General features: G+C 41.8%; 1 protein-coding gene across 1 annotated transcript in view; it reads right to left on the bottom strand.

The window, feature by feature from the left end:
- LOC125380999 overlaps positions 1-23,529 on the bottom strand; it is a 76,455-nt gene that overhangs the window by 20,427 nt on the left and 32,499 nt on the right. The window contains exon 2 of the mRNA XM_048396882.1: positions 17,072-17,238. Coding sequence (XP_048252839.1) covers positions 17,072-17,238 — 167 coding nt within the window. The remainder of the gene's footprint in view (positions 1-17,071; positions 17,239-23,529) is intronic.

Below are 23,529 nucleotides of genomic sequence, written 5' to 3'. Positions count from 1 at the left end.
ATTGTAGCGCAGAACAAAATATGAATAATGTACGCGTCGTCGTGAAAACACCCTACGGTAATTTACAAAACGAGAGTACTCTCGGCCCATGAGGCTACAAGTCACTCTGCAAGATTGCTTCCGTCAAGTGACCAGGGCTCACTTGCGCAAAGCGATCTTAGCGCTACGACTATTGTAAGCCTGTGTTACAGTATGATAGTGACGATCATCTGTGCTCTAAGATGGTTTTGTGCAAGTGGGCCCAGGGTCATGTGGCCGTAGGTTCGAATACCAGTGTCCCCCTGATTATGTCCACAAAGCTTGCTCACAGTGATCACTTCGGTCTTACCTCCCAAATCAGTTTGTTTGTTTGTTTGTTTGTTTGTTTGTTTGTTGTTTGACGCCGCGTTCAGCAATATTCCAGCTATATGACGACGGTCTGTAAACATTCGAGCCTGGACCAGAAAATCCAGTGATTGAAATCACGACCATCGATCTACGCAGCAGGAATATTATAGGAACAAACATATACCAAGTCAACGAGCCTCATCACCCTTTCCCATTTGTTACCTCTTACGACAAGTATGTGATGACGAAGGTTAATCCTAACCCGGATCTATACAGGATACCTCCCCGATTAAGCAGACATATTGTGATATAGCTGAAAAACTGCTCACGCTGTATAATCCCGACGTAAAATTCCGCACAAAACGAGCTCGATATGTTATAGATTCTTCTTCTGAAATCAGTATATGGTAAAACATAATGACGTTTTTACTACCATCTCCTCATTGAATACCACTTTTGAAATGGTATTAGATTCGTCCTAACAGAAATAGTATAAGCCATGAATACACCTTGGAAGAAACGATCGAATGTTCTGGATAGGCTAACATCAAATCTAGCTAGAAATGACGTAGAAAATAGTCGGCGTTCATTATGGATCCCATGATTATCGAACTCGCGCTCAGGTATCCGGAAGCCCATTCTAGGGTGCAGGACAGATGAGCTGAATGTAGCCACGAGTAATGTGAAGACATCAACGTTTTTACGAACTAATGGGCGATAGTTAGATCACGCTAAGAGTGAGTGAGTGAGTGAGGTTTTACGCCGCTTTTAGCAATATTCCAGCAATATCACGGCGGGGGACACCAGAAATGGGCTTCACACATTGTACCCATGTCAGGAATCGAACCCGGGTCTTCGGCGTGACGAGCTAACGCTTTAACCACTAGGCTACCCGACCGCCCCGATCACGCTAAGACACTGATACAACCAGGTTATCGATGAGAGTTGATATCATCTTTACTGCTGGTGGAACCTGTCGCAGACATTTACCACTTTGGTGAACACCAGAAACAGGTAATGGTGCTGAAAGATCGTGGAATGAATCTGGGATTCGCAATCCACTTTCGGCGGATCCTGTACTCCCAAGGGACGTAACTCTACACAGCATAAGAGACTTAGAGCACTCGTGTCTCCATTTATACCTCTACGTGTACACCGTGTGGTCATGTACAACGTGAATGGATAATCTGTCTCAAATAGTATTATTATTTGTTTTATTATTAATAACGGTGCTATCCCCTACTCCCCAACCCCTCGCCACTATCATCACCCCCACATCTCAAACCAACCCTTACCTCATCCTCTACCCTCACATCTACCACCTGCCATTTTCCAATATCCTCATCTTTAAGGGAATTAATCCGACTTAGCATTGAAACAGCCCCAAGGGGACATCAAACACGGACTTGTACCCTTGTGTGGAATCAAGCCTTTACCCAGGCGTGAAGAACCAGCGCTTCAACCAGTACCCTACCGCCCAGAAAACAGTTACACATAACAGATATTATCTAGAACGCTCGTGGGTCACAAATAATCACCGTCAGAACACTATTAAAATAAAACCCGAAAGTAACAGTGCTATACCACACACAGAGTCAGTAACATCAAATTGCGCATGCGTGCTGGCAAGCTGCTCGATGGATAGTGACGCCACCATGCTTCATGTAGCGTGAAAAAAACTTACATTGCTACAACAACACGATATTCCCCGGGGAATCCCGAGAAGACAAATCTATATTGTGATACATTAGACGTTGTATGAAATAATTGATTTTCATGATCTGGATTTGCAAAACAAATCTTAATTCAGGTCGATGTCAAGAGGACGAAAGTGCACGGGTGGCACAGAGGACGAAAGCGACACAATTTGCTGTGCTGAGTTGCGTCCCTTAGCGATCTGATAATCGTTGGTTGGAAGCTCAGACTCGCTCCGTGTACTACCTCTGGACAGGATCCGTGCTGGTGGCTTTCACCAAAGTAGAAGACGTCCTTCAACCTTCTTGAGTTTCTTCTACATCTACGCCGCTTTTAACAGTACCCTAGCGATCTCACGGCGTGTCAGCTTAATGTGGGAGGGAAGCCTAAAGTGATGCAGGTCTCAGACGTTTACCACCCTGGTGACACCCACGAGCACGAGCATGGTGCTGACAAACCCAGAAACATAATCTGGGCGAACTGGGATTCGACACCTCAATCATTGGTTTCTGGCGTTCCTAAAGGAGGCAACTCTGCAAAGAGAATAGCGGCGCCTCAGACAAATGGGCCACCCGTGGCCTCTCCCCAACATTAAAGTGGTACAAGGCTTCGATTTTTTCTTGGAACGGTCATTTTCTAACAAAACACAATTTGTTTGTCTGCAAACTTAAATCTCATAAAAACTCAGAACAACCTAACAATTAATGATTAGCCGAAAACCACTTGAGACACTGTCTCAGTTTCTCCTGTGTTATGGCTGACTGGCTTGGGTTTATGTGGTCTCTGATTTCATTTTTCACTGTTCAAACCGTATTGAACCCTACCCATTCACGTAAACACACTGAGATTGCAAGGTTTAACCTTTCTCAAGATATCGATTGGAAACACTGAAGACTCTCAACAACAAAACAATGAGCGTATTCGAGTGGAACCAAGAGAGATCTCTGTTGCAATCGCGACCACTATACATGTTGACTGATAGATCAAAATACCTTATATTGTTTACAAGTCACTGAAAGTCGGTGGAACGATAGTTCCAATTGTAACTTAAGTTTCGTCTTAAACCATTGACCGTACAGCTTTCGCCTTGTAGTAAATATCAAGATTTCGATGTCAATAATGTAAGCGTTTCGCACTGTCAAAGCCTTTCCTCTCGGGAAAAACAAATCGCTTTCACTTGTTAGGTCTATGGCTATGGATGGTAAACTGGTTCGATTCGATCAATATGGTTGGTAATAGCAGTGTGGCAAATAAAACACGATGTAGAGATTTGACACATGAACACAAATACTTCTGTGTCAAAGCTTATTGTTAACAATTAAGGACGGCTGGTCAAATGAATGACCAGGCATTGAAAGCCATAAGGAAACATCGTTTATAAAAACTTTATAAATTTTATAAAAATCATGACCTAGATGTTTTGGGTGACCTTATAGGTTAAAGAGGCTAAGGTCAGGGGAAGGTCAGGGCAAGGTCACAAAGGGTCATGAGGTCAGGTCATAATTACGTTAGCTTGCCTTGTCAGATTACCACATGAATACGTTTTGTTTTGGTCATGAATAATGCAGATGCTTTTATCCATACAATCCTATCGCTAGCCATATGAATAGCACAAAGATATAATGACAACAATCGAGTACCGATATATTGTTACGACCTTTTGCATAAACGGTCGTAATTAGATTTGTCATATTGATTAACATGTCGCGGTCATCAATCACATTGCCTCGTCGTATTCGCCTCTTCTGTTATCATCACATCTGAAAAACCTTCTATTTAAAGCATTGGCGGAAGCTTTGAATCCGATTGCCTTGTGTGCAATCAGAAACAACTACATCCGAAATAAATGAACGCATTTGATAGCTATCAGTGACGCCGAGGTTATCAACAATCAACAATGCTCAGTCCACGGGAATATTATTTACGACCAAACAAGAATATAGTAGTTACTGGCAGTAATTGAAGCTTTGTGATATCAGGGGTATCAATAAACGAAGACGAAATTAAACATATACATTAATATTCCATCGACGCTGGTAGTGATCACCTTCAAAGAGACGGGATGTAGGTTTGTTGACGAAGTGATGAAGTTTACGAGATACTCAGAGAAATTGGGCATTGCCAGTGTTTGAGTTGTAACAATAGGATCGATAGCAGTTTAGGACAACCACTGCAGTGACCCAGCGAGTGTTTGGCTTCATTAAACATGAGTGTGTGACTGGTATGATATTCACACATGAATGTACGACCACCACGCCGTGGCAGAGTCCGCGGAGACGCTTCAGACATTACATGGTTTCCCTGTTAGTTCAGAAGGTTCCAGGGTTTTGAAAAGTTGGGATGGGTGGGTTAACGGGCAGGTTTGGGTTTGGTGATTCACATAACACTTGGTCGACATCTAAGATATCTGAAAGGTAGTGGTGGTGGTGGTGGTGGTTGGTGTTGGGTGGGTGGGTTGGGGGAGGGGGGGGGGGGGGGTGCCGGGGGGTGCGTGTATATTTTGAAGCTTCAGTGACAAACATAATGTCCCATGAAATCCCTTTTGTTGACTTGTGTCAAGTGTTCCCGTCTTTAGTAAAGGTAAAGTTTGACTTGACTTTGCATGTGTTTGGGACGACGGTGCCAGTGGTTTGCCAGGATATGCTCATCTTTTCGCGAACACCCGCATAATCAAATCTAATAGTCGGAATCGTGCAATGGATTTCTTACCATTACGAATTTTAATTTTTTTGGTCGCTTTTATCTATAGGGGGCGGGTAGCCTAGTGGTTAAAGCGTTCGCTCGTCACGCCGAAGACCCGGGTTCGATTCCTGACATGGGTACAATGTGTGAAGCCGATTTTCTGGTGTCACCCGCCGTGATTTTGCTGGAATATTGCTAAAAGCGGCGTAAAACAATACTCACTCACTCACTCACTGAAAGAGTAGACAATATCTTTTGGCAAACAGTAAAATCAGGTGAAGAAAGGTTTTCGATAAAAGCGACCAAACCCTTTTCCATTATCTATGGAAATATCTACATAAGAGTCCTCTGAGCGATACCGACTATATCAAACACATGTGTTTTTGAATCATAAATAGTGATGATACTAGGTGTTCACAAAAAGGTGAGCCCCACCAGTAAAACCCGTTTAAACACACGCAAAGGCAAGTCAATGGTTCACCTGAATTAACACGGTAACGCAAGTCAAAATATGGAATTTCATCGGACATCATGTAAGTGAGTGATGCGTCTAATTTGAAAATGTCCTAAATGTCTTTGATCGTAACATGACACAATGTGTGAAGCCCATATCTGGTGTATCCCGTCGTCATATTGCTGGAATATTGCTAAAAGCGGCGTAAAACCATACTCACTCACCACCATAGTCGTAAGGTAAAAGCAAATTGGACAGTGGGATAGAAAAACAACGTTAATAAAACGAATAGTACGTTATTGCCATTCTCAGTACATTTCAGCAATAATAAATCAATAATAGATCTATGTCACAAATAAACGCATGTCAACCTATCACCTTGGTTATAACATTGGTAACAACTTTATTCTCAGCATAACGACGCAAAACATCCTAACAACCACAACTGCAGCAAGATCAAACACGCTTTACCGGTACAGCCGTGCCAATATTGACACACACAAGGACAAAGACACCGTACACAGTCTAGGAGAATGCCTCAGCCCCGATCAATTGTAGCTTATGTATTTTTGATGCCTTGTAACTGGTAGAACAATTATCAACATGACATTACCTAAGGAGAATGTTGCCAAGATATCATTTAAATGCCTCTTGAAACTGATCCACAGTCGCCATGAATAAATAATAAAGTAAAAAAACTACGATGCTCATATTTCTCGAATCATGCGTGAACACAAACGTTTGAAATTCTGAGTTTTGTTAACGCTGATGTGTTCCATGGCTACGGCAGGTAGCTGATTCTAGGTCAAATTACTTATTGGATAAACACACAACCATACAAACATCAGATCATAAAAAGTTAATATGTGTTTAATTTCACCATGGGCTCATTAAAAACGATGTGAACGATTCGTTTCGGGGAAAAAATAATTTTTGATTTTGTCCGGGACGAAATCCGGTTTTGATACATAATCCGGTTTGGGCCGGTAATACATATACCGTGAAAGTAAAATTTTCCTGATTTATCTCCCCTTGTCTCAAATGTGTGGCCTTGAACGGTTCATTTATTAACCTTTGCAAAACTTACCCAAAATCCCCCTGAAAACGTATACGGTAAATGAGTACGTATGCCGTTTAACTAAGAAAGTCCGTACATCGCTATGCGTCTAAAATAATGCCGATGCGCCGTTAAATATTAACTCACTCACTCACTACCTGCAGAACTAGTTTGATAAATTATAAGAAAATTCCATGAATCAAAACTTTCCTTGTCTGTAACGTGTCGGTGTTATGTTAAGTTCAAGATAAGTACCGTTGTCAAGCAAGGCACCGGAGAACAGGTAAATACTAGAATACAAGCCGTTGCGGCGATTATGATAAGTAATAATAAAAAGTGTATGTATCAATAAACTAATTAGTTGTCATTGACAGTATGTCTGTCACGACATTGCTAATGGGTGAGTTCGTGAAAGTTTGTCTTACGATATCGGACGTCGTGGTTTAAGCATTATCATCACTGAAATTATCTGAAGTGCATAAAAGCAATCTTCTCTTATTGAACAGCCTACACGCAGGGTGGAGGAGGGGACTAGGAGCTTGGCATAGTGGCAGACCAAGCATGATGTCGATAGTTGAATCAAGGAATCCTCAGATACCATCCAGTCACATAAACTGACGTCCAAAAGAAACTTTACCAGAGTTTTAAATCCCTCTTGCTCAAAAACAACGAAACATACATGCATGAAGTAAAGTGTATTGAGAAGATCAATATATCAACATAATCAACACTGAAAATGACAATCATACCGCGATCGAGAATGACGTCAGAGCCCCCCAAAGTTGGGTGTGGTACAAAACTCGAGCTTTCAGAATCATGGACTATAGGCAGAGTACATAAACAATCGCTCACGTTCAATAACAAGTCATTAGTAGCGTGTGTGACCAAAAATTTGCCTCAATACACGCAAAAACTCTTCGACGCACAGAAAAAGTCAGTCGTCTGATGAGGTCACGTGTGATTTGACGCCATTCTTCTTGGAGGGCCAGGATCAGTTCTTGCCGGTTGGCTGGAGAGTGTGGTCGTTGTCGAACACGACGATCCATTAAGTCCAAGAGGTGTTCTATGGGGAACATGTCGGGTGAGCGTGCAGGCCACGGCAGGTCGTTGACGTTGTTGGCTGCGAGGAAGTTAGTGACAATTCTGGCTGTAAGGGCTCTAGCGTTGTCATGCTGATAAATGACACCACGTGGCTGCTGTTGGAGAAATGGTAGGACAACTGGACGAAGAATGTTATCCATGTAACGCTGACCTGTCAAGTTTCCGTCAACGATGACCAGCGGTGTGCTCTCCTGCCCACAGATCCCTCCCCACACCATGACACTCCCTCCACCATATGGTACGACCTCCTGCACGCAACACGCCGCCGGCCGTTCGTTCACCCCTTCGGCGGTAAACACGTTGTCTTCCATCAGCCCTAAACATACAGAATCGACTTTCGTCAGTGAAGACAACCCTCTGCCAGTCACGTCGTTGCCAACGTCGTACAGTCCGGGCCCATCTCAATCGCAGACGACGATGTTGCGCTGTCCATAGCTGTCCTCTGTATGGTCTAAAAGCCCTGAGTCTCCTGGCCACTGTCTGTCGACTAACCCTGTGACCTAAGGCATTTGTCGCCGATGACGTCACTGTCAGGAAGCGATTTCGGAGGTGCAAGGTACGCAAGTACCGGTCATCATGGGCGTGGTCACCCTGGGTCTGCCTATTCTTGGCCTGTCAGCGGTCCGCCCTGTCTGCCTGTAACGTTGCATCAAGTTGGTAACGGCAACACGGGAGAAACCGAAGGTTCGTGCAATATGGGCGTGGCAGGCTCCCATCTGTACCATACCCAAGGCTCGTTCACGTTGTTCGACTGTGAGTCGTGGCATTTCTTTTGTGTTTTTAAACACTGTGGATGTCTGACTTGCCGTTGTAATCGTTTTATACCCTTACCCGCACGTGCATTTGCAGTTGTCCATGGTGCACGTGTTTTTCACTTTTTCGCGTGTTATCTCGCAAACATGTAACAGACGATTAACATTTTCTGCATACACTATTGTTGTATTTAGGTTATGTGTTTTAGATAGACTTCATCGAAAAAAAAATTATACTTTGTCTGAAATTTATATTTTCAGTTGGTAAAGTTTCTTTTGGACATCAGTTTACATGTATTCTATTTGAGGTGAGGTGAAATTGGGTTTAACGTCGCGTCGCGCGCGCGCGCGCGCGTGTGTGTGTGTGTGTGTGTGTGTGTGTGTGTGTGGACTAACGAGTCTATGCATAATCCAATCAAAATCGCGCAACGAAATCAACATCCGGTTCGTTAACTGTCCTACAGATTTCGGTCGATTGCAGGATTTGCAAAGCATGTGCACCGCCAACTCGTTGTCAACAGATATTTTCCAAATCTTTTCATGTTTTTAATCAAGGTGCTCACTCATTGCGCGATGTCCAACATCATTTCGACGTTTTGTTACACTCCCGGCACCATGTTGTTGACTGCCCGTTTCTCGCGTAATGACACCGTACACAGTCTAGGAGAATGTTGCCAAGATATCATTTAAATGCCTCTTGAAACTGATCCACAGTCGCCATGAATAAATAATAAAGTCCAAACTACGATGCTTATATTTCTCGAATCATGCGTGAACAAAAATGTTTGAAATTCTGAGTTTTGTTAATGCTGATGTGTTCCATAGCTACGGCAGGTAGCTGATTCGAGGTCAAATTACTTATTGAATAAACACACAACCATACAAACATCCGATCATAAAACGGTAATACTTTATACTAACCGTATTCTCTTTTGTCATGGACCAGAACATGTATTATCCTAGTTAAAACGCCTCATCAATTGATTAGTATTAGTCAGGGCAGAATCAATACAACCATTATAAAAATTCACAACTTTATGAAACATAATTATTCTGTAGGAGCCTGTTGTCGCCCACGTACACACAAACAGCTGAGGCAATCATTTTTCAGATAGTTATTGACACTAATACTAGCTGACCTATTGATTTGATCAGTCCAGTGTCTTCTCTTTACTCAGGAGATCCATCACCACAGCGTGCATCAGCAGTAATGGTTACTCACGACAGTATATATTATGGATGAACCTTCCATAACGTGTCGCATTGGAAACAATGACATACATACTTTGTGCTATCTTATGAATAGACAGCATATGATGTAGTGTCTCCTATGTTCGCACTTCCCGGTTTCCGATCTTCGCTAAAAATACATGTCCTGCATCCTAGTGCACTGGTAACCAATGCCCCCTTCTACTGCCCATAGCAACCCCTGCTTTAAGCTGGTTTGATTTAGCGTGTTATAGTCACACAGACGTGTGAATTGTTGCTTATACAGGGGCGGTCGGGTAGCCTAGTGGTTAAAGCGATCGCTCGTCACGCCGAAGACCCGGGTTCGATTCTCGACATGGGTACAATGTGGGAAGCCCATTTCTGGTGTCCCCCGCCGTGATATTGCTGGAATATTGCCAAAAGCGGCGTAAAACAATACTCACTCACTCACTCACTCACTTATACTATCATTTACAGGGTAGTCTGGTCCAGAATCGATTATGTACATGCTAGAACACAAACAAAAACACACACACGCGTACACACAAACACACACACTCAAAAAGCAAAGACAACAGACTCATTACATGTTCTCTATTCCTTGTCCCCACTGATAATCCATGTTCCCGTTTTCCAAGATCTTCTGACTATCCATGTTCCCCATTTCCTTGATCTCACTGATAAGCCATGTTCCCTGGTGTTTTTTTTAGTTTTCACTGATAATCCATGTTCCCTTTTTCCTTGATCTTCTGACTATCCATGTTCCCCATTTCCTTGATCTCTCTGATAAGCCATGTTCCCTGGGTTTTTTTGTTTTCACCGATAATCCATGTTCCCTTTTTCCTTGATCTTCTGACTATCCATGTTCCCCGTTCATAGATCTCATTGATTACCCATGTTCTCCATTTCCTCGGTTCCACTGATAACCCATGTTCCTCATTTCTAGCTTTCACTGATAACCTATTTTCCCTATTCCTAGATCTCACTGATAACCCATGTACCCTTTTCCTAGATATCACTGATAAGCCAAGTTCACTATTCCTAGATCTCACTGAAAATCCATGTTCCCTATTCCTAGATCTCACTGATAATCCATATTCCCTATTCCGAGATCTCACTGATAATCCATATTCCCTATTCCTAGATCTCACTGATAATCCAAGTTCCCTATTCCTTGATCTCACTGATAATCCATATTCCCTATTCCTAGATCTCACTGATAATCCAAGTTCCCTATTCCTTGATCTCACTGATAACCCATGTTCCCCATTTTCTCGATTTCACAGATAACCAATTTTCCCAATTTAGAGATCGAACTGATAATCCATGTTCCCTATTCCTCGATCTCATTGATAACCCATGGTCCCCATTTCTATGATCTCAGTGATAATCAATGCTCCCTATTTTATTCAATCACACAGTCGCATTTTAGTAACATCTTCCAGTCTCTGAAAATTGGTTTTCAGAATCGTGGATCTTGGAAAGGTAGTTGTTTGAACTGACATGTAACTACTGTCATGCTTGGCTGTTTGGCATCAACATCACCAAACAGCAGCTGTACCAGACAGTAGCTGCTGACACTGACACACACTACAGTGGTAAAGTTAAATATCATGCACTTGAATATTATGAAAAATGTTTACATCCTTAACACGTCTAGATCATAAATATACCTAGAACTTTGAAATGTTTAAATTTTAAACAGGTTTATTCCCTGTCGCCTTCATGGAGACACAGGTATCCTTTGAGTGAGTGAGTGAGTGAGTGAGTGAGTGAGTGAGTGAGTGAGTGAGTGGGTGGGTGGGTGGGTGGGTGAGTGAGTGAGTGAGTGAGTGAGTGAATTGGTTTAACTCCACTTTTAACAGTATTCCAGTTATATCACGGCGTGTCAGCTTAATGTGGGAGGAAAGCTCGAAGTAATGCAGATCTCAAACGTTTACCATTTTGGCGAAACCCACGAGCACGGGGATGGTGCTGACAAACCTAGAAACATAATCGGCGCGACCCGGGATTCGAATCCACAGTCATATGTTTCTGGCGTGCCCAAGGGACGAAAGTCAGCAGAACGAATTTCGGCCCCTTAGACGACTGGCCCACCCATGCCCCGATATATCCCGGGTGATCGGTCTGTTTCTGAACTCCATATCAAATAAATGAAGTGACAATTGATGACCTAGCCGGTATATTATTTTCAGTCCTACATCTATATCTACCTGCAACAACATCTTTACAAGGGAACCTGAATCAGGATTTCAGAACTTCCGTGTCATACTGCATAGTCCACCCTATACAGTTTCCTGGGGCCTATTTCTGGTGTCCCTCGCCGTGATATTGCTGGAATATTGCTAAAAGCGGTGTTAAACCATTACTCACTTACTCACTGTTTACTCCCATTTGCCATCGCTTGGCCATAGTACAACTGTGCGGCGTCAAGCAGTATATAATGACTTTTCAGGCAAATTGACTGAGTGCCGGGTGCTACCAATAGGGCAAGACATGCTCACTTTTTCCCGTACACCTGGGTCCACTTGCACAAAGCGATCTTAGCGCTAACATGATCTTAACTCCCATACTTTAACATAGGCTTACAATAGTCTTAGCGCTAAGATCGTTTTGTGCAAGTGGGCCCTGGTGTCATCACTGACATTCGATGATCCATTCACATAATTCCCACTGCTACTTTGCCCTTTACGCCAAATGGAATCTGATAAGTCGGATAATCGAGACGTTACTCTCTGGCGCTGACATTTCATTATTTAAATTATCAAACCAGCTGTAATTGCAATTTTACTCCTTTACTTATAACAAATGTACTTCACATTTTTACTGAACGAAACTTTTAACTGTAAAATAACTTTACACATTGTTTTACCAAAATGTTTCCACGTTTTTTTATGGATTTGGAAGACATAAGAGAAAATGAAAGATTATTTAAATATTATTCGCGAATGCTTCCAGTGTCATACAGTTGTGCTGTGTGTAATATTCTTCAGATTAGACAATCGTTTTATTGAGTTTAACGGCGCTTTCAACAGTGTTTCAGTTATAACGCATCGAATAACGAATTTGGGAGGAAAGTCCGGAGTGATGTTGATCTTGGACGTTGACCACTTTAGTGAAACCCTCGAGCACGAGAACGTGGAGGATAAGTTTTAAAACATATTACATATTACGGGGAATTGGGGATTCGAACCCATGGTCACGTGAATCGCAACGTCTTAGGCGACTGAGACCTGTAAATCCCCCGATGGCTTAATAACGAGACCTCGCCATAACATGACAGCTGACTGAGCCGTTGGTTATTGTTGATCGTAATACGCCTGAACTATGTCACTGCAATGAAGTCATTCATTCTTTAAGCTTCAGTTTTTACGGTTAAGCAAGTATGTGTTGTGTTTTACTTAGGCTTGGATGAAAAGTTTTTGATACACAGTACACCTGCACTTATGAACAGGCCACAATTGCAGGGCGCTCTTCAATACGCATTGACCACCCTATGAGCAATAATTGTAATCCTAGACATGAACCACTTTGTGTATACCCAATAGATCCTGGTTACCAAGGGGACGCAACTGTGCATCGCAAATTAAGCTTAAACGACTTCCGAGAAGGCCCACACATTATTTAAGGAAGAAATTATATGAATATCAACTTCTTTATTACGAGGAACACCTTTCGGAGTAGTATATGTTTACTCCTTCATCATGTGAATAAATGCCATGAGGCAGAAAGCATCTTAATGTCCATGTAAAAACAACAAAATTAATAAGACTAAACTAACAAGGGAAGCCAACAGATGATTGGCGCTGAAAGGTGATTGGCAATAGACAATGGAAGCCAACACTTTACAGTTAATAGCGCTGATAACATGGAAGCCAGTACTTATGATATCATAGATAAGCAAGTTTCTATGATACCTTAGGTACTGGCGTCTACACTAATTCATACATTTCTGATGTCCGATGCAATTCCCTATTTTGACTTGTACCTAATTTCCCCATGTTTTTTTCAGGTAGTGCCCCCGATAGTGATTCATAAACACATGGTCATGATATAGTCGGAATTGTACAATCGACTCTGCTTTATGCAGAGATTTCTATTGGATATGAAAAGGGTTTTGTCGTTTGTCGCTTTGTCGAATTTATTTTTACACAAAACTACCCAGCCACAGATTACTTTTTACAAACTTTCAAATGAGGGATAGTTAAATAGACATAAGGGGCACACAGGTGGCCCAGTCGTCTAAGGCGCTGCGATTCGCTGTGTAGAGTTGCGTCCCTTGTGGGTTCGAATCCCGGTTCGCCCGGTTTATGTTTCTAAGTTTGTCAGCACCATACCCGTGCTCGTGGTGTCACCGAAGTGGTAAACGTCTGAGACCTGCATCACTTCGGACATTCCTCCCACATTTAGCTGCGATATAACTGGAATAATGTTAAAAGCGGCGTTAAAACCAACTCACTCACTCACTAAATAGACATAATCAAATTATACTCTGTTTTGCCCCTCAGTTCATAAACCGTAGAGGCTGTCGTAGATTGAGTTGACTGTAAAACTTTGTGGTGTGGTAGTTAGACATGTCAGAATGTGTGGGTGCCTCGTTCCATAAACCGAGTTGGAATTGAAATATCAGAGAATAAAAGTTGATGAAATCGATTTGTTGAACAGACCTATGTTCATTGTGTGTTATGATTGCGACTCATGCATGCTTAAAATGAAGGATTTAACCTTTACAAAGTTCTAAATCAATTTCCACTCAATTTTCGTTTGAAACGGTGCAAACCCATCACAGCTAATTCCTTCAGTACGTTAGTAAACCTTTGCGTAATGACACCCATCTAAATAATTCCATATGTATGGTAGTTTTAATGCCACGAGAGTGTCTCATCTTATCTCCATTATAAAAGAAAAGCGGTTATAAATATATTGAAGTGTGTTAACGTCTTGTCATTGTGTCTTCACCTCCTCCCTTTGGTCTTGAGTGTTGGGCATTACATGTAAGCCTTCAAAGAATATGTACTGTTTGGTGCCTGAATAATCTGATTATACAACTCTTGCTCAGAAGTTGTTTGATCAAAGGTGAGGTGAGGTGAGATTGGGTTTAACGTCGCGTCCAAGATTATTGCACTTATATAGCGACGTGCATGTACGTGTGTGTGTTTGTGTGGCTGCTTGTACTAGTCTGGACTGATGCCGATTTATAGTGCTAGCCCACTGAGATACCATGCCGCAGTTTAACATGAATACCCCACTCAGACACAGTATACTGACTCCAAGCCGACCAGTCCTTGTTTTAGCCCCTAAATGCCGAGCGCAAGACAGGGTAACACAAAGTACCATTTTTTAACGTCTTTTGGTATGACGCGGCCGGGGATCGAACCCCGGACCTTCCGCTCTCCGGGCGGACGCTCTACCACTAGACCACGGAGGCGGTCTTGATCAAAGGTACAACATTCAAGATCTTAGTAAATTTTTCACAAAGTTTGTAGTAGACATGTGAAGGGTATTTCTAAATTTGACACATCAGTGACAGAAATTCTGTCCGATCCTATTCCCTATTTTGGACATGTACCATGCGTTCCCGTGTATTTCTTGTGAACAATTGACTTGCCTCTGCATGTTTTTGTGACGGGTGCAGGATACGCTCACCTTTTCAAGAACACTTTGTATCGCCACTATCTGATAGTGATTCATAGAGACATGCTCATGATATAGTTGGAATCGTACAAGCGACGGTTTTGGGCAGAGATTTCTTATGAATATGGAAAGGGTTTTGTCACCTTTATATTTTTTGCATTAAGCACTAATTGTCTTTGAACGCAATCAAAATCTCTGACCTCCACTGACAGTCTAATATTAATTGCAATGAATGCTGAAGCGGATTAATGCTTAAAACTGACAGATCCAGTTAAAACTATTCTGAAATTTTAGTTACAAAGATATATGATATTGTTAATGGGGTTCCATGTAGTGCGCCCAAATGGACGCGTGCAATTATTTCTTATTCTAATTTGCGTTTCTTGTGACGTCACACCGTCATCTGCTCTGTGTCTTTGTGAGTGATTTAGTGAGGGAGTGTGTTTCTACGCCGATTTTAGCAATATTCAAAAAGTCGCCATGTTTAAAACTGCTCAGCGGTGTTGAATTCCATGTATTTATTATCACAAATCATAGATCAATTTAAATCTTCTTCATTTTATGACAATAGATACAATATTTAGTCAAATTGAAGGAGTTCCGCCATTACTTATATTTTCAATGGATCTTTAATGTGACGTCCGCAGTATAAACGTTATATATTACGTCTGAGAAAAAAACCCATAATGTTTCTTTAAATTCTTGCTGGTTCGGTCATGGATAACAGTTATTTAATTTAAATATGTCTCCAAATTTGCACAATGTATTGCTCCATATGATACACACATGTCATAATGCTTTCACTCGCAAAACGGCATTATCGGGGAATTGCAGATACCGTCGTTAACGTAATACAGACAGACGCTGTTGACGTAGATGATACAGTTTCACAGTTAATTATCAAGCGTTGATCAAAATTTGGTTATTACAAAGCGTGTGTGCACAGATAATACATTTGTGTCAAAATTCATGTAATTCACACGCTTTTTACTTGGAAATACTTCCACTCAGACACTAATATGAAACATACATTCATGTAAGAATTCCTTTGTATCGCACTGTGTATTAAAAGACGTAAGAAGTGAATTTCTTATATATATAAATCATCAAGCATAAAAATAAAAACGATCTTCAAAATATTACGATTATTATAATGTAGTTAGAAATATTGACAAAATGGTCTACATATCATATTCCTAGGTATATAATATATATTATTATAAAGCCTTTCTTTATAACTCGTTACAAGAAATATTCTTTAACATTTTAACGTAGAACGATTCCGCTAAAGGTCACGAAATACAAAACGTTAAGGCCACATCTTGTTTCATTGATCTAATTTGAGAAAGGTATTCACATATCAGCTTAAACATAAACTATTATTATTTCTTATTGACTTTAAGATGTACAGATCTGTGTTGGCATTTACGCCAGAACGTATATGTGGCAGTTTCAGACATTAGCGCGATCTGGGCCAAAGAGGATCAGTCTACGCCAACCATCTGTGTATTTCATGAAGGACCTGTTTAATCTTCGAGAAATTTCAGTATCATCAGTCTCCGATATTAACATACAAGGAATTCTAACTTTTATACAATAAATTAAAAAACTGTTCCCAAGGAATCAAATGACATTTTAAACCGTATGACATATTTTCTTAGTTTTGTGAATTAACCTGTTAGTTTTATGTGCAGCGAAAAGGTAAATTTCAGTTTATGCATATACTACTCAAAATAAGTTAAAGAACACCCGGTTGTTTCATACTACTATAGTTAATATGTCGTGACAGATTAAGTATAGTCATGATAAAAATTGGGTGTTTTTTGCTTATTTTGAGTAGTATAGATGTCATACTGTAGAGTTCAAATAGTATTGTGTGGATATCTCATTGTATTTCCACAAAACGAACATGCTTCATGACAATTGCATACAACGAATACATATGCCGTTTGACCTTTTATGTCTCTGGAGAAAATGGCGGGATTTGTATCGAAATACTATATTCCCAAACACAATTTGTCGCCATAGTGAGTTGTTATGTTTCATGTTCTGATATGAAGCCAAAGTATAAGATGACATCAGCCGCCATTTTGAATTTCACGATCAGCAAACTTCCCGAACGTCCCGCTAAAGAAATATACCTAATATTCATATTCCTACCTTCAAATAAATATCCGACCAGCAGAAACACCACAATCCTGACAGAAAATGTATCCGAGAGTCTCTTCGAGGTAATATGCGCCATTGCCGGCGAGTGACAGGTCCCAGAGCAAAGTTGTCGTCTGCTGCTACTTGTCGTCTGCTTCGTCTTCCAATCTACCTGTCCCCTGAGGAAAGCAGATAAAACAATCGATTAGCTAAGTAGTTTCAGCCAAGCATGAGAGCAAGAGTCGTCCCAGGGTTCCTGCGATGCCTGATGCGGGTATTACATCGATTTTATTGATGGTTAGAGCAGTGCCAACTAAACAAGCCGTGTATAAAGCGTTTTGTGTTGATGTAAAGCCCCGATCAACAAACAGCCCGACTCGGGAGCGAAGCGACAACGTGCGTGCGACTTTGTTTCCAGAGAACTGTCTCCAGGACAAGACTACAGCGAACGCGGACTGCATCGATTGGAGGAAATATACGTGGCTATTGAAGATGCATTGCTCTTCTCTGGAACATGTTTAGTTAAATCTGATAAACATTCATCTTGTATTATTACGTGTGTTTTTCAAATACTCATTTGATTTTAGTTTTGTTATCATCAAATGAATACTTTATTGATAACCTTTGAAATATTGCATTTATAATTATGCTAATATTGTGTTATAATTATTTGTTTATTCCACAATTTACATTCACCAATTCCTCTTTGGTTGTCTCCTTTGAGCATGGGGTACTGGGGACAAATTCTGCTCTCATTCCACGTGGGAACATTACTAACATACTTCAATTACAAAACCCAACGTCATGAAATGAAACAGCAGCTAATAATAAGGTCAGAAATTAAATTCAAAGAGTGGCATATCGTTTCATTAATATAAAACATCAACGCTAGAGAATAACCACTCTTGATTTTCCGCCGAAACAGATTTCACTGGGTGTAAAATGCAAAATAGCAGTGACAATTTTCTGAATAAATCACTGAAAATCATAGATGACACCAGGTGCTCGCCAAAAGGGAAGTATGTCCTGCCCTACCGGTAGCACCACCACTCCCAGAAAAAGAGTTCTGTAACTTCCATTACTGATATTCCATTCTGAGACTGAACGTGCTGTTAGCTAACCAAATACATAATATTTATACTTTCGTTTTTTTATTGTCTTAGGAGCATTTGTCAGAAGTTGTTGGTGGTGGTGGTGGTGTGTGTGTGTGTGTGTGTGTGTGTGTGAGGGGGGGGGGGGGGGGGGGGCAAAGTAGACACAGTTAAATGGTAACAACTTAGATCCTCATGCCGTTGATATAACTTATATTCCATAACGGTATACAGTATGCACCTATATTACGAAACGTCGATATTAGAGTGAGTGAGTGAGTTGGGTTTAACGCCGCTTTTAACAGTATTCCAGTTACATCACGGCGTGTCAGCTTAATGTGGAGGAAAGCCCGAAGTGATGCAGGTCTCAGACGTTTACCACCTCGGTGAAACCCACGAGCACGGGTATGGTGCCGACAAACCTAGAAATATAATCGAGGCGAACCGGGATTCGAACCCACAATCATAGGTTTCTGGCGTGCCCAAGGGACGCAACTCTGCACAGCGAATCATGATCTGTCCTTTACACAATAACCAAGACATGATTCGTCTTCTCTGTGGAGTGGGAGCGGTGGGGTAGCCCATTGGTTAAAGCGTTCGTTCGTCACGCCGAAGACCCGGGTTCGATTCCCCACACGGGTACAATGTGTGAAGCCCATTTCTGTCCCCCGCCGTGATATTGCTGGAATATTGCTAAAAGCGGCGTAAAACCATACTCGCTCCCTATGGAGTGCTTAGTGTGATCTCATGGGTATGCTTCAATGAATCCTAGTCATGAAAACGATACTTCGGTGGTGGCTCTATACAGCTGGTTCATCAGTTAGATTGAGTTCTTAATCGTAACGACAAGCTTCCAACTAGGATGTGGTTTGATGTGGGTTGCGATGACGTCAGACGCTGTTTGGCAGGCCCCCGTTCCACAAAGCTACCTCTACACTACGACTAGTGTGAGCCTGCGTTATAACGTAGGCGTGTCGTTCACCTCGGCGTTAAGATCACATTACATTATACAAACAGTGGCGATAACAGCGGTACCTGGACATTATATGAAAAACCATTACCCGAACATATTCAATATTGATCTGTGATCGGATTATATTAGATCATGAATGTTGTCATGTTTAAAAAAGGTGTTAATCAATATCACACACCCCAAAGGGATAAATTGTGAATTATGCTGACAACGAAAAAATATAATTAATTCTATGAAAAAGCACAAAATGCAATTATTTTACCCAACAAACGATAATTGGAAATAGAACAGGGAAGGGACAATGTTACTGGTTCTATTAGCATTTATAAAATCATGCAGCTATATATTATTGTAGTATTTTCTTTTCGGATGTAACTGACAAAGATAATGGCAACAGTTTAATAGAGGAAGATTTGCTTCATCGATTTGAGATGATGCTCAATGACTCGATATATTGGCATGGTGTCCAGGTTACACCAACGAATCCCTCTAGCCTGTGTGTGGTTGTTATTTTACGCCGCAGTCAGCAATAGTCCAGCTGTACAACGATGGTCTGGACCAGAAAAAACAGTGCCTGAAATAATAATGGCAAATATCCATGTCATCGGGTCCGCCAAATCACAGCTATCCTATGTTATCGCCTGTTACAACCAGGGCCCCGATCCACAGTGCGATTGTTACCCAACGTGTATCGCAAGCCTGTGTTATGTGGTGGCCGAGAGGGGACATCGCTTTCGCGCTTTCTCGCGTATCCCCTCTTGGCCACCATAGAGGTCGCAGTACAGACGTAGGTGATTTTATGACAATCCACGGTTCCTGCGTAAAATGTAATTGATTTAGGGCCCTATTTAGGAGTTTTATGGGGTCCCCCTCCCCCAGGCCCAGTTATCAAAACAGAGAGCAAATACCACAGCTTATTAGAGTTGTGAGGTGAGGTGAAATGGGGTTTAACGTCGCGTCCAAGATTATTGCACTTATATAGCGACGTGCATGTACGTGTGTGTGTTTGTGTGGCTGCTTGTACTAGTCCGGGCTGATGCCGATTTATAGTGCTAGCTCACTGAGATACCATGCCGCAGTTTAACATGAATACCCCACTCAGACACAGTATACTGACTCCGAGCCGACCAGTCCTTGTTTTAGCCCCTTAATGCCGAGCGCCAGACAGGGTAACAACAAGTACCATCTTTTAACGTCTTTTGGTATGACGCGGCCGGGGATCGAACCCCGAACCTTCCGCTCTCCGGGCGGACGCTCTACCACGAGACCACGGAGGCGGTTATTAGAGTTGTGTACTTCCTAAAAAAACAATAGTGTTTTCCTGAAAACAACACGTAGATTATATGAATGTTTATTCTGTTTGCGGAGTAGATGTCATCAAACTGGAAGTTCTCACCCCGGCAATGGTAACACTACCGGATGTCCATTATGTAAGCCTGATCACCCGATCCCGTCAGTCGCCTCTAGTGGTTAAAGCGTTCCCTCGTCACGCCGAAGACCCGGTTCGATTTCCTACATAGTTACAATGTGCCCATTTCTGGTGTCCCCCGTCGTGACATTGCTGGATTATTGTTAAAAGCGACGTAAAACTCACTCACTCACTCACAGCGGTGTTTATCAAAATACCATGTGCATGTACATATACTTGTTGATTTGCCCAAGTCAAGAGAGCCTCAATTATAAGATTGTATTTTGCAGTACAATCAGCCACGGCTTATTAAACCTAGTCTTCTTAGCTTCTTTTCAAAAGCATATATTTGGATTTTACCCTAATTTATTAAGAGCGTATTGCCATGATCCGCCACTTTAAATACTTTAAAAAAATTAGACAATGCTTCACATTGTTCCTGTTGTTTGATTGTTGATTGAAGATGTTTGATGCATTTGTTCAGATGAACACTTGACTTGTCTTAACAATGTGTTTGTAACGGGTGCATCATGCGCAAGTGGAACATAGGTACTCAACGCAAACACAGTATACTGACACCTTGTCGACCAGTTCTTGTGTTTTCGAGCCCCAGGTATTTGGTATGACGCAGACTTGGGATCGAACCATCGACCTTATCTACTAGGCCACGGTGGTGTTTTTATAGATAAAAAGCGATCCGATCCATACGATAACACACCATCAGCCAGATGACACATTGTAACCATCGGACACACTGACACATTGTAACCATCAGACACACTGACACATTGTAACCATCAGACACACTGACACATTGTAACCATCAGACACACTGACACATTGTAACCATCAGACAGATGACACATTGTAACCATCAGACACACTGACACATTGTAACCATCAGACACACTGACACATTGTAACCATCAGACACACTGACACATTGTTACCATCAGACACACTGACACATTGTAACCATCGGACACACTGACACATTGTAACCATCAGACACACTGACACATTGTTACCATCAGACACACTGACACATTGTAACCATCAGACAGATGACACATTGTAACCATCAGACACACTGACACGTGGTTACCATCAGACAGATGACACATTGTAACCATCAGACACACTGACACATTGTTACCATCAGACACACTGACACATTGTAACCATCAGACACACTGACACATTGTAACCATCAGACACACTGACACATTGTAACCATCAGACAGATGACACATTGTAACCATCAGACACACTGACACGTGGTTACCATCAGACAGATGACACATTGTTACCATCAGACACACTGACACATTGTAACCATCAGACACACTGACACGTGGTTACCATCAGACACACTGACACATTGTAACCATCAGACACACTGACACATTGTAACCATCAGACACACTGACAAGTGGTTACCATCAGACACACTGACACATTGTCACCATCAGACACACTGACACATTGTAACCATCAGACACACTGACACATTGTAACCATCAGACAAATGACACATTGTAACCATCAGACACACTGACACATTGTAACCATCCGATAAGTCCTTTAGTCGACTCTTTTAATCAGGATGGGCTGTGGGGACGTATTCTGAACTGAAATCGGCATTTTAGGATAATGAACCTTGTCGCATGACCATTACAAGTTCACCAACATGGTAGAAATTCGCGGGCACGGGTGGCCCAATTGTCAAAGGCGCCACAATTCGTCCCTCTGGCACACCAGAAACTCTATGATCGTGGTTCGGTCCCCGGTTCGTCCCGTCCATTTTTCTAGGTTTGACATCACCATAACCGTGTTCGTGGGATTCACCAAAGTGGTAAACGTCTGTGACCTGCCTCACCTCAGACTTTCCACCCACTTCAAGCTGACATGCCGTGACATAACTGGAATACTGTTCAAGGCGGCGTTCAACCGAACTCAATCAGTGACTGGTAGAATTTCAGTTCCAGTGCCTTTCTGGTTCCTTGACAATACTGATACTCCATTCTATATCGTAAAAGCCACGGAGTGAAGAGAGGATGCGAGATACTAAATCCGCACGTCAGACGTCGGCGTTTCGTTCAAGTTTGGCATCGTTTTGAGCGGATAAAGCTGACCTCGCTAATGTCAGGCTACAAAGATCACGCTGAAAACTTTTTTTCATTCAAATCGATACGTTTTCGAGATTAATAATTTATTAAGCAAACAAGCACATCACACGCATCCAATTTGCTTCGCATTCTACATTTTAGCTATTGGCTATGCATAGATGCATATGGCGGCGAGTGTTGAATGCTGAGGCCGTGCCATCAGTGTCCCTTTCGACATAGATGCGTTGATGAGATAACATGTTTCGCTGTAAATTAGATAAGAAAGCATATATTTTTATCCTACGCTGGGTTTATATTTTTAACGTCATGGATCTAAGAACCACACATTATTATATTTGTTGAAAATTCCATACAAGCTGCAAAAAACGCTAAGTATTATAACAACTATGACAATGTCACTAAATCACAGGACCCGTGAAGATTCCGGGGTAGAATAGGTCTTCAGCAACCCATGCTTGCCGTAAAAGGTGAGTATGCTTGTCGTAAAAGGCGACTAACGGGATCGGGTGGTCAGGCTCGCTGACTTGGTGGATGCATGTCATCGATCCAAATTGCGTGGTTCGATGCTCATGCTATTAATCACTGGATTGTCTGGTCCAGACTCGATTATTTACAGACCGCTGTCATATAGCTGTAATATTGCTGAGTGCGGCGTTAAACAACCAACCAACCAACCCTTTCGAAGCGCATTTTGTCCCACTGTTACCAAAATTGTTGGTGTCTGAATGCACGTACATGACTGCATGATCCCACAAACTGAACAGTCCCAATACAAATGATTCAAACATCTGTGGAGGTGTACCTGATTTATAGTCTTGGAGCCCATAACATTCACATTGTGAGCAATGTCATGCCGTATTGGCAGCCCA

The sequence above is a fragment of the Haliotis rufescens genome, unplaced genomic scaffold, assembly GCF_023055435.1.
Source record: "Haliotis rufescens isolate VD_foot unplaced genomic scaffold, xgHalRufe1.0.p SCAF_16, whole genome shotgun sequence".
Lineage (NCBI taxonomy): Eukaryota > Metazoa > Mollusca > Gastropoda > Lepetellida > Haliotidae > Haliotis > Haliotis rufescens.
This window is presented reverse-complemented; position numbering and strand designations above follow the sequence as displayed.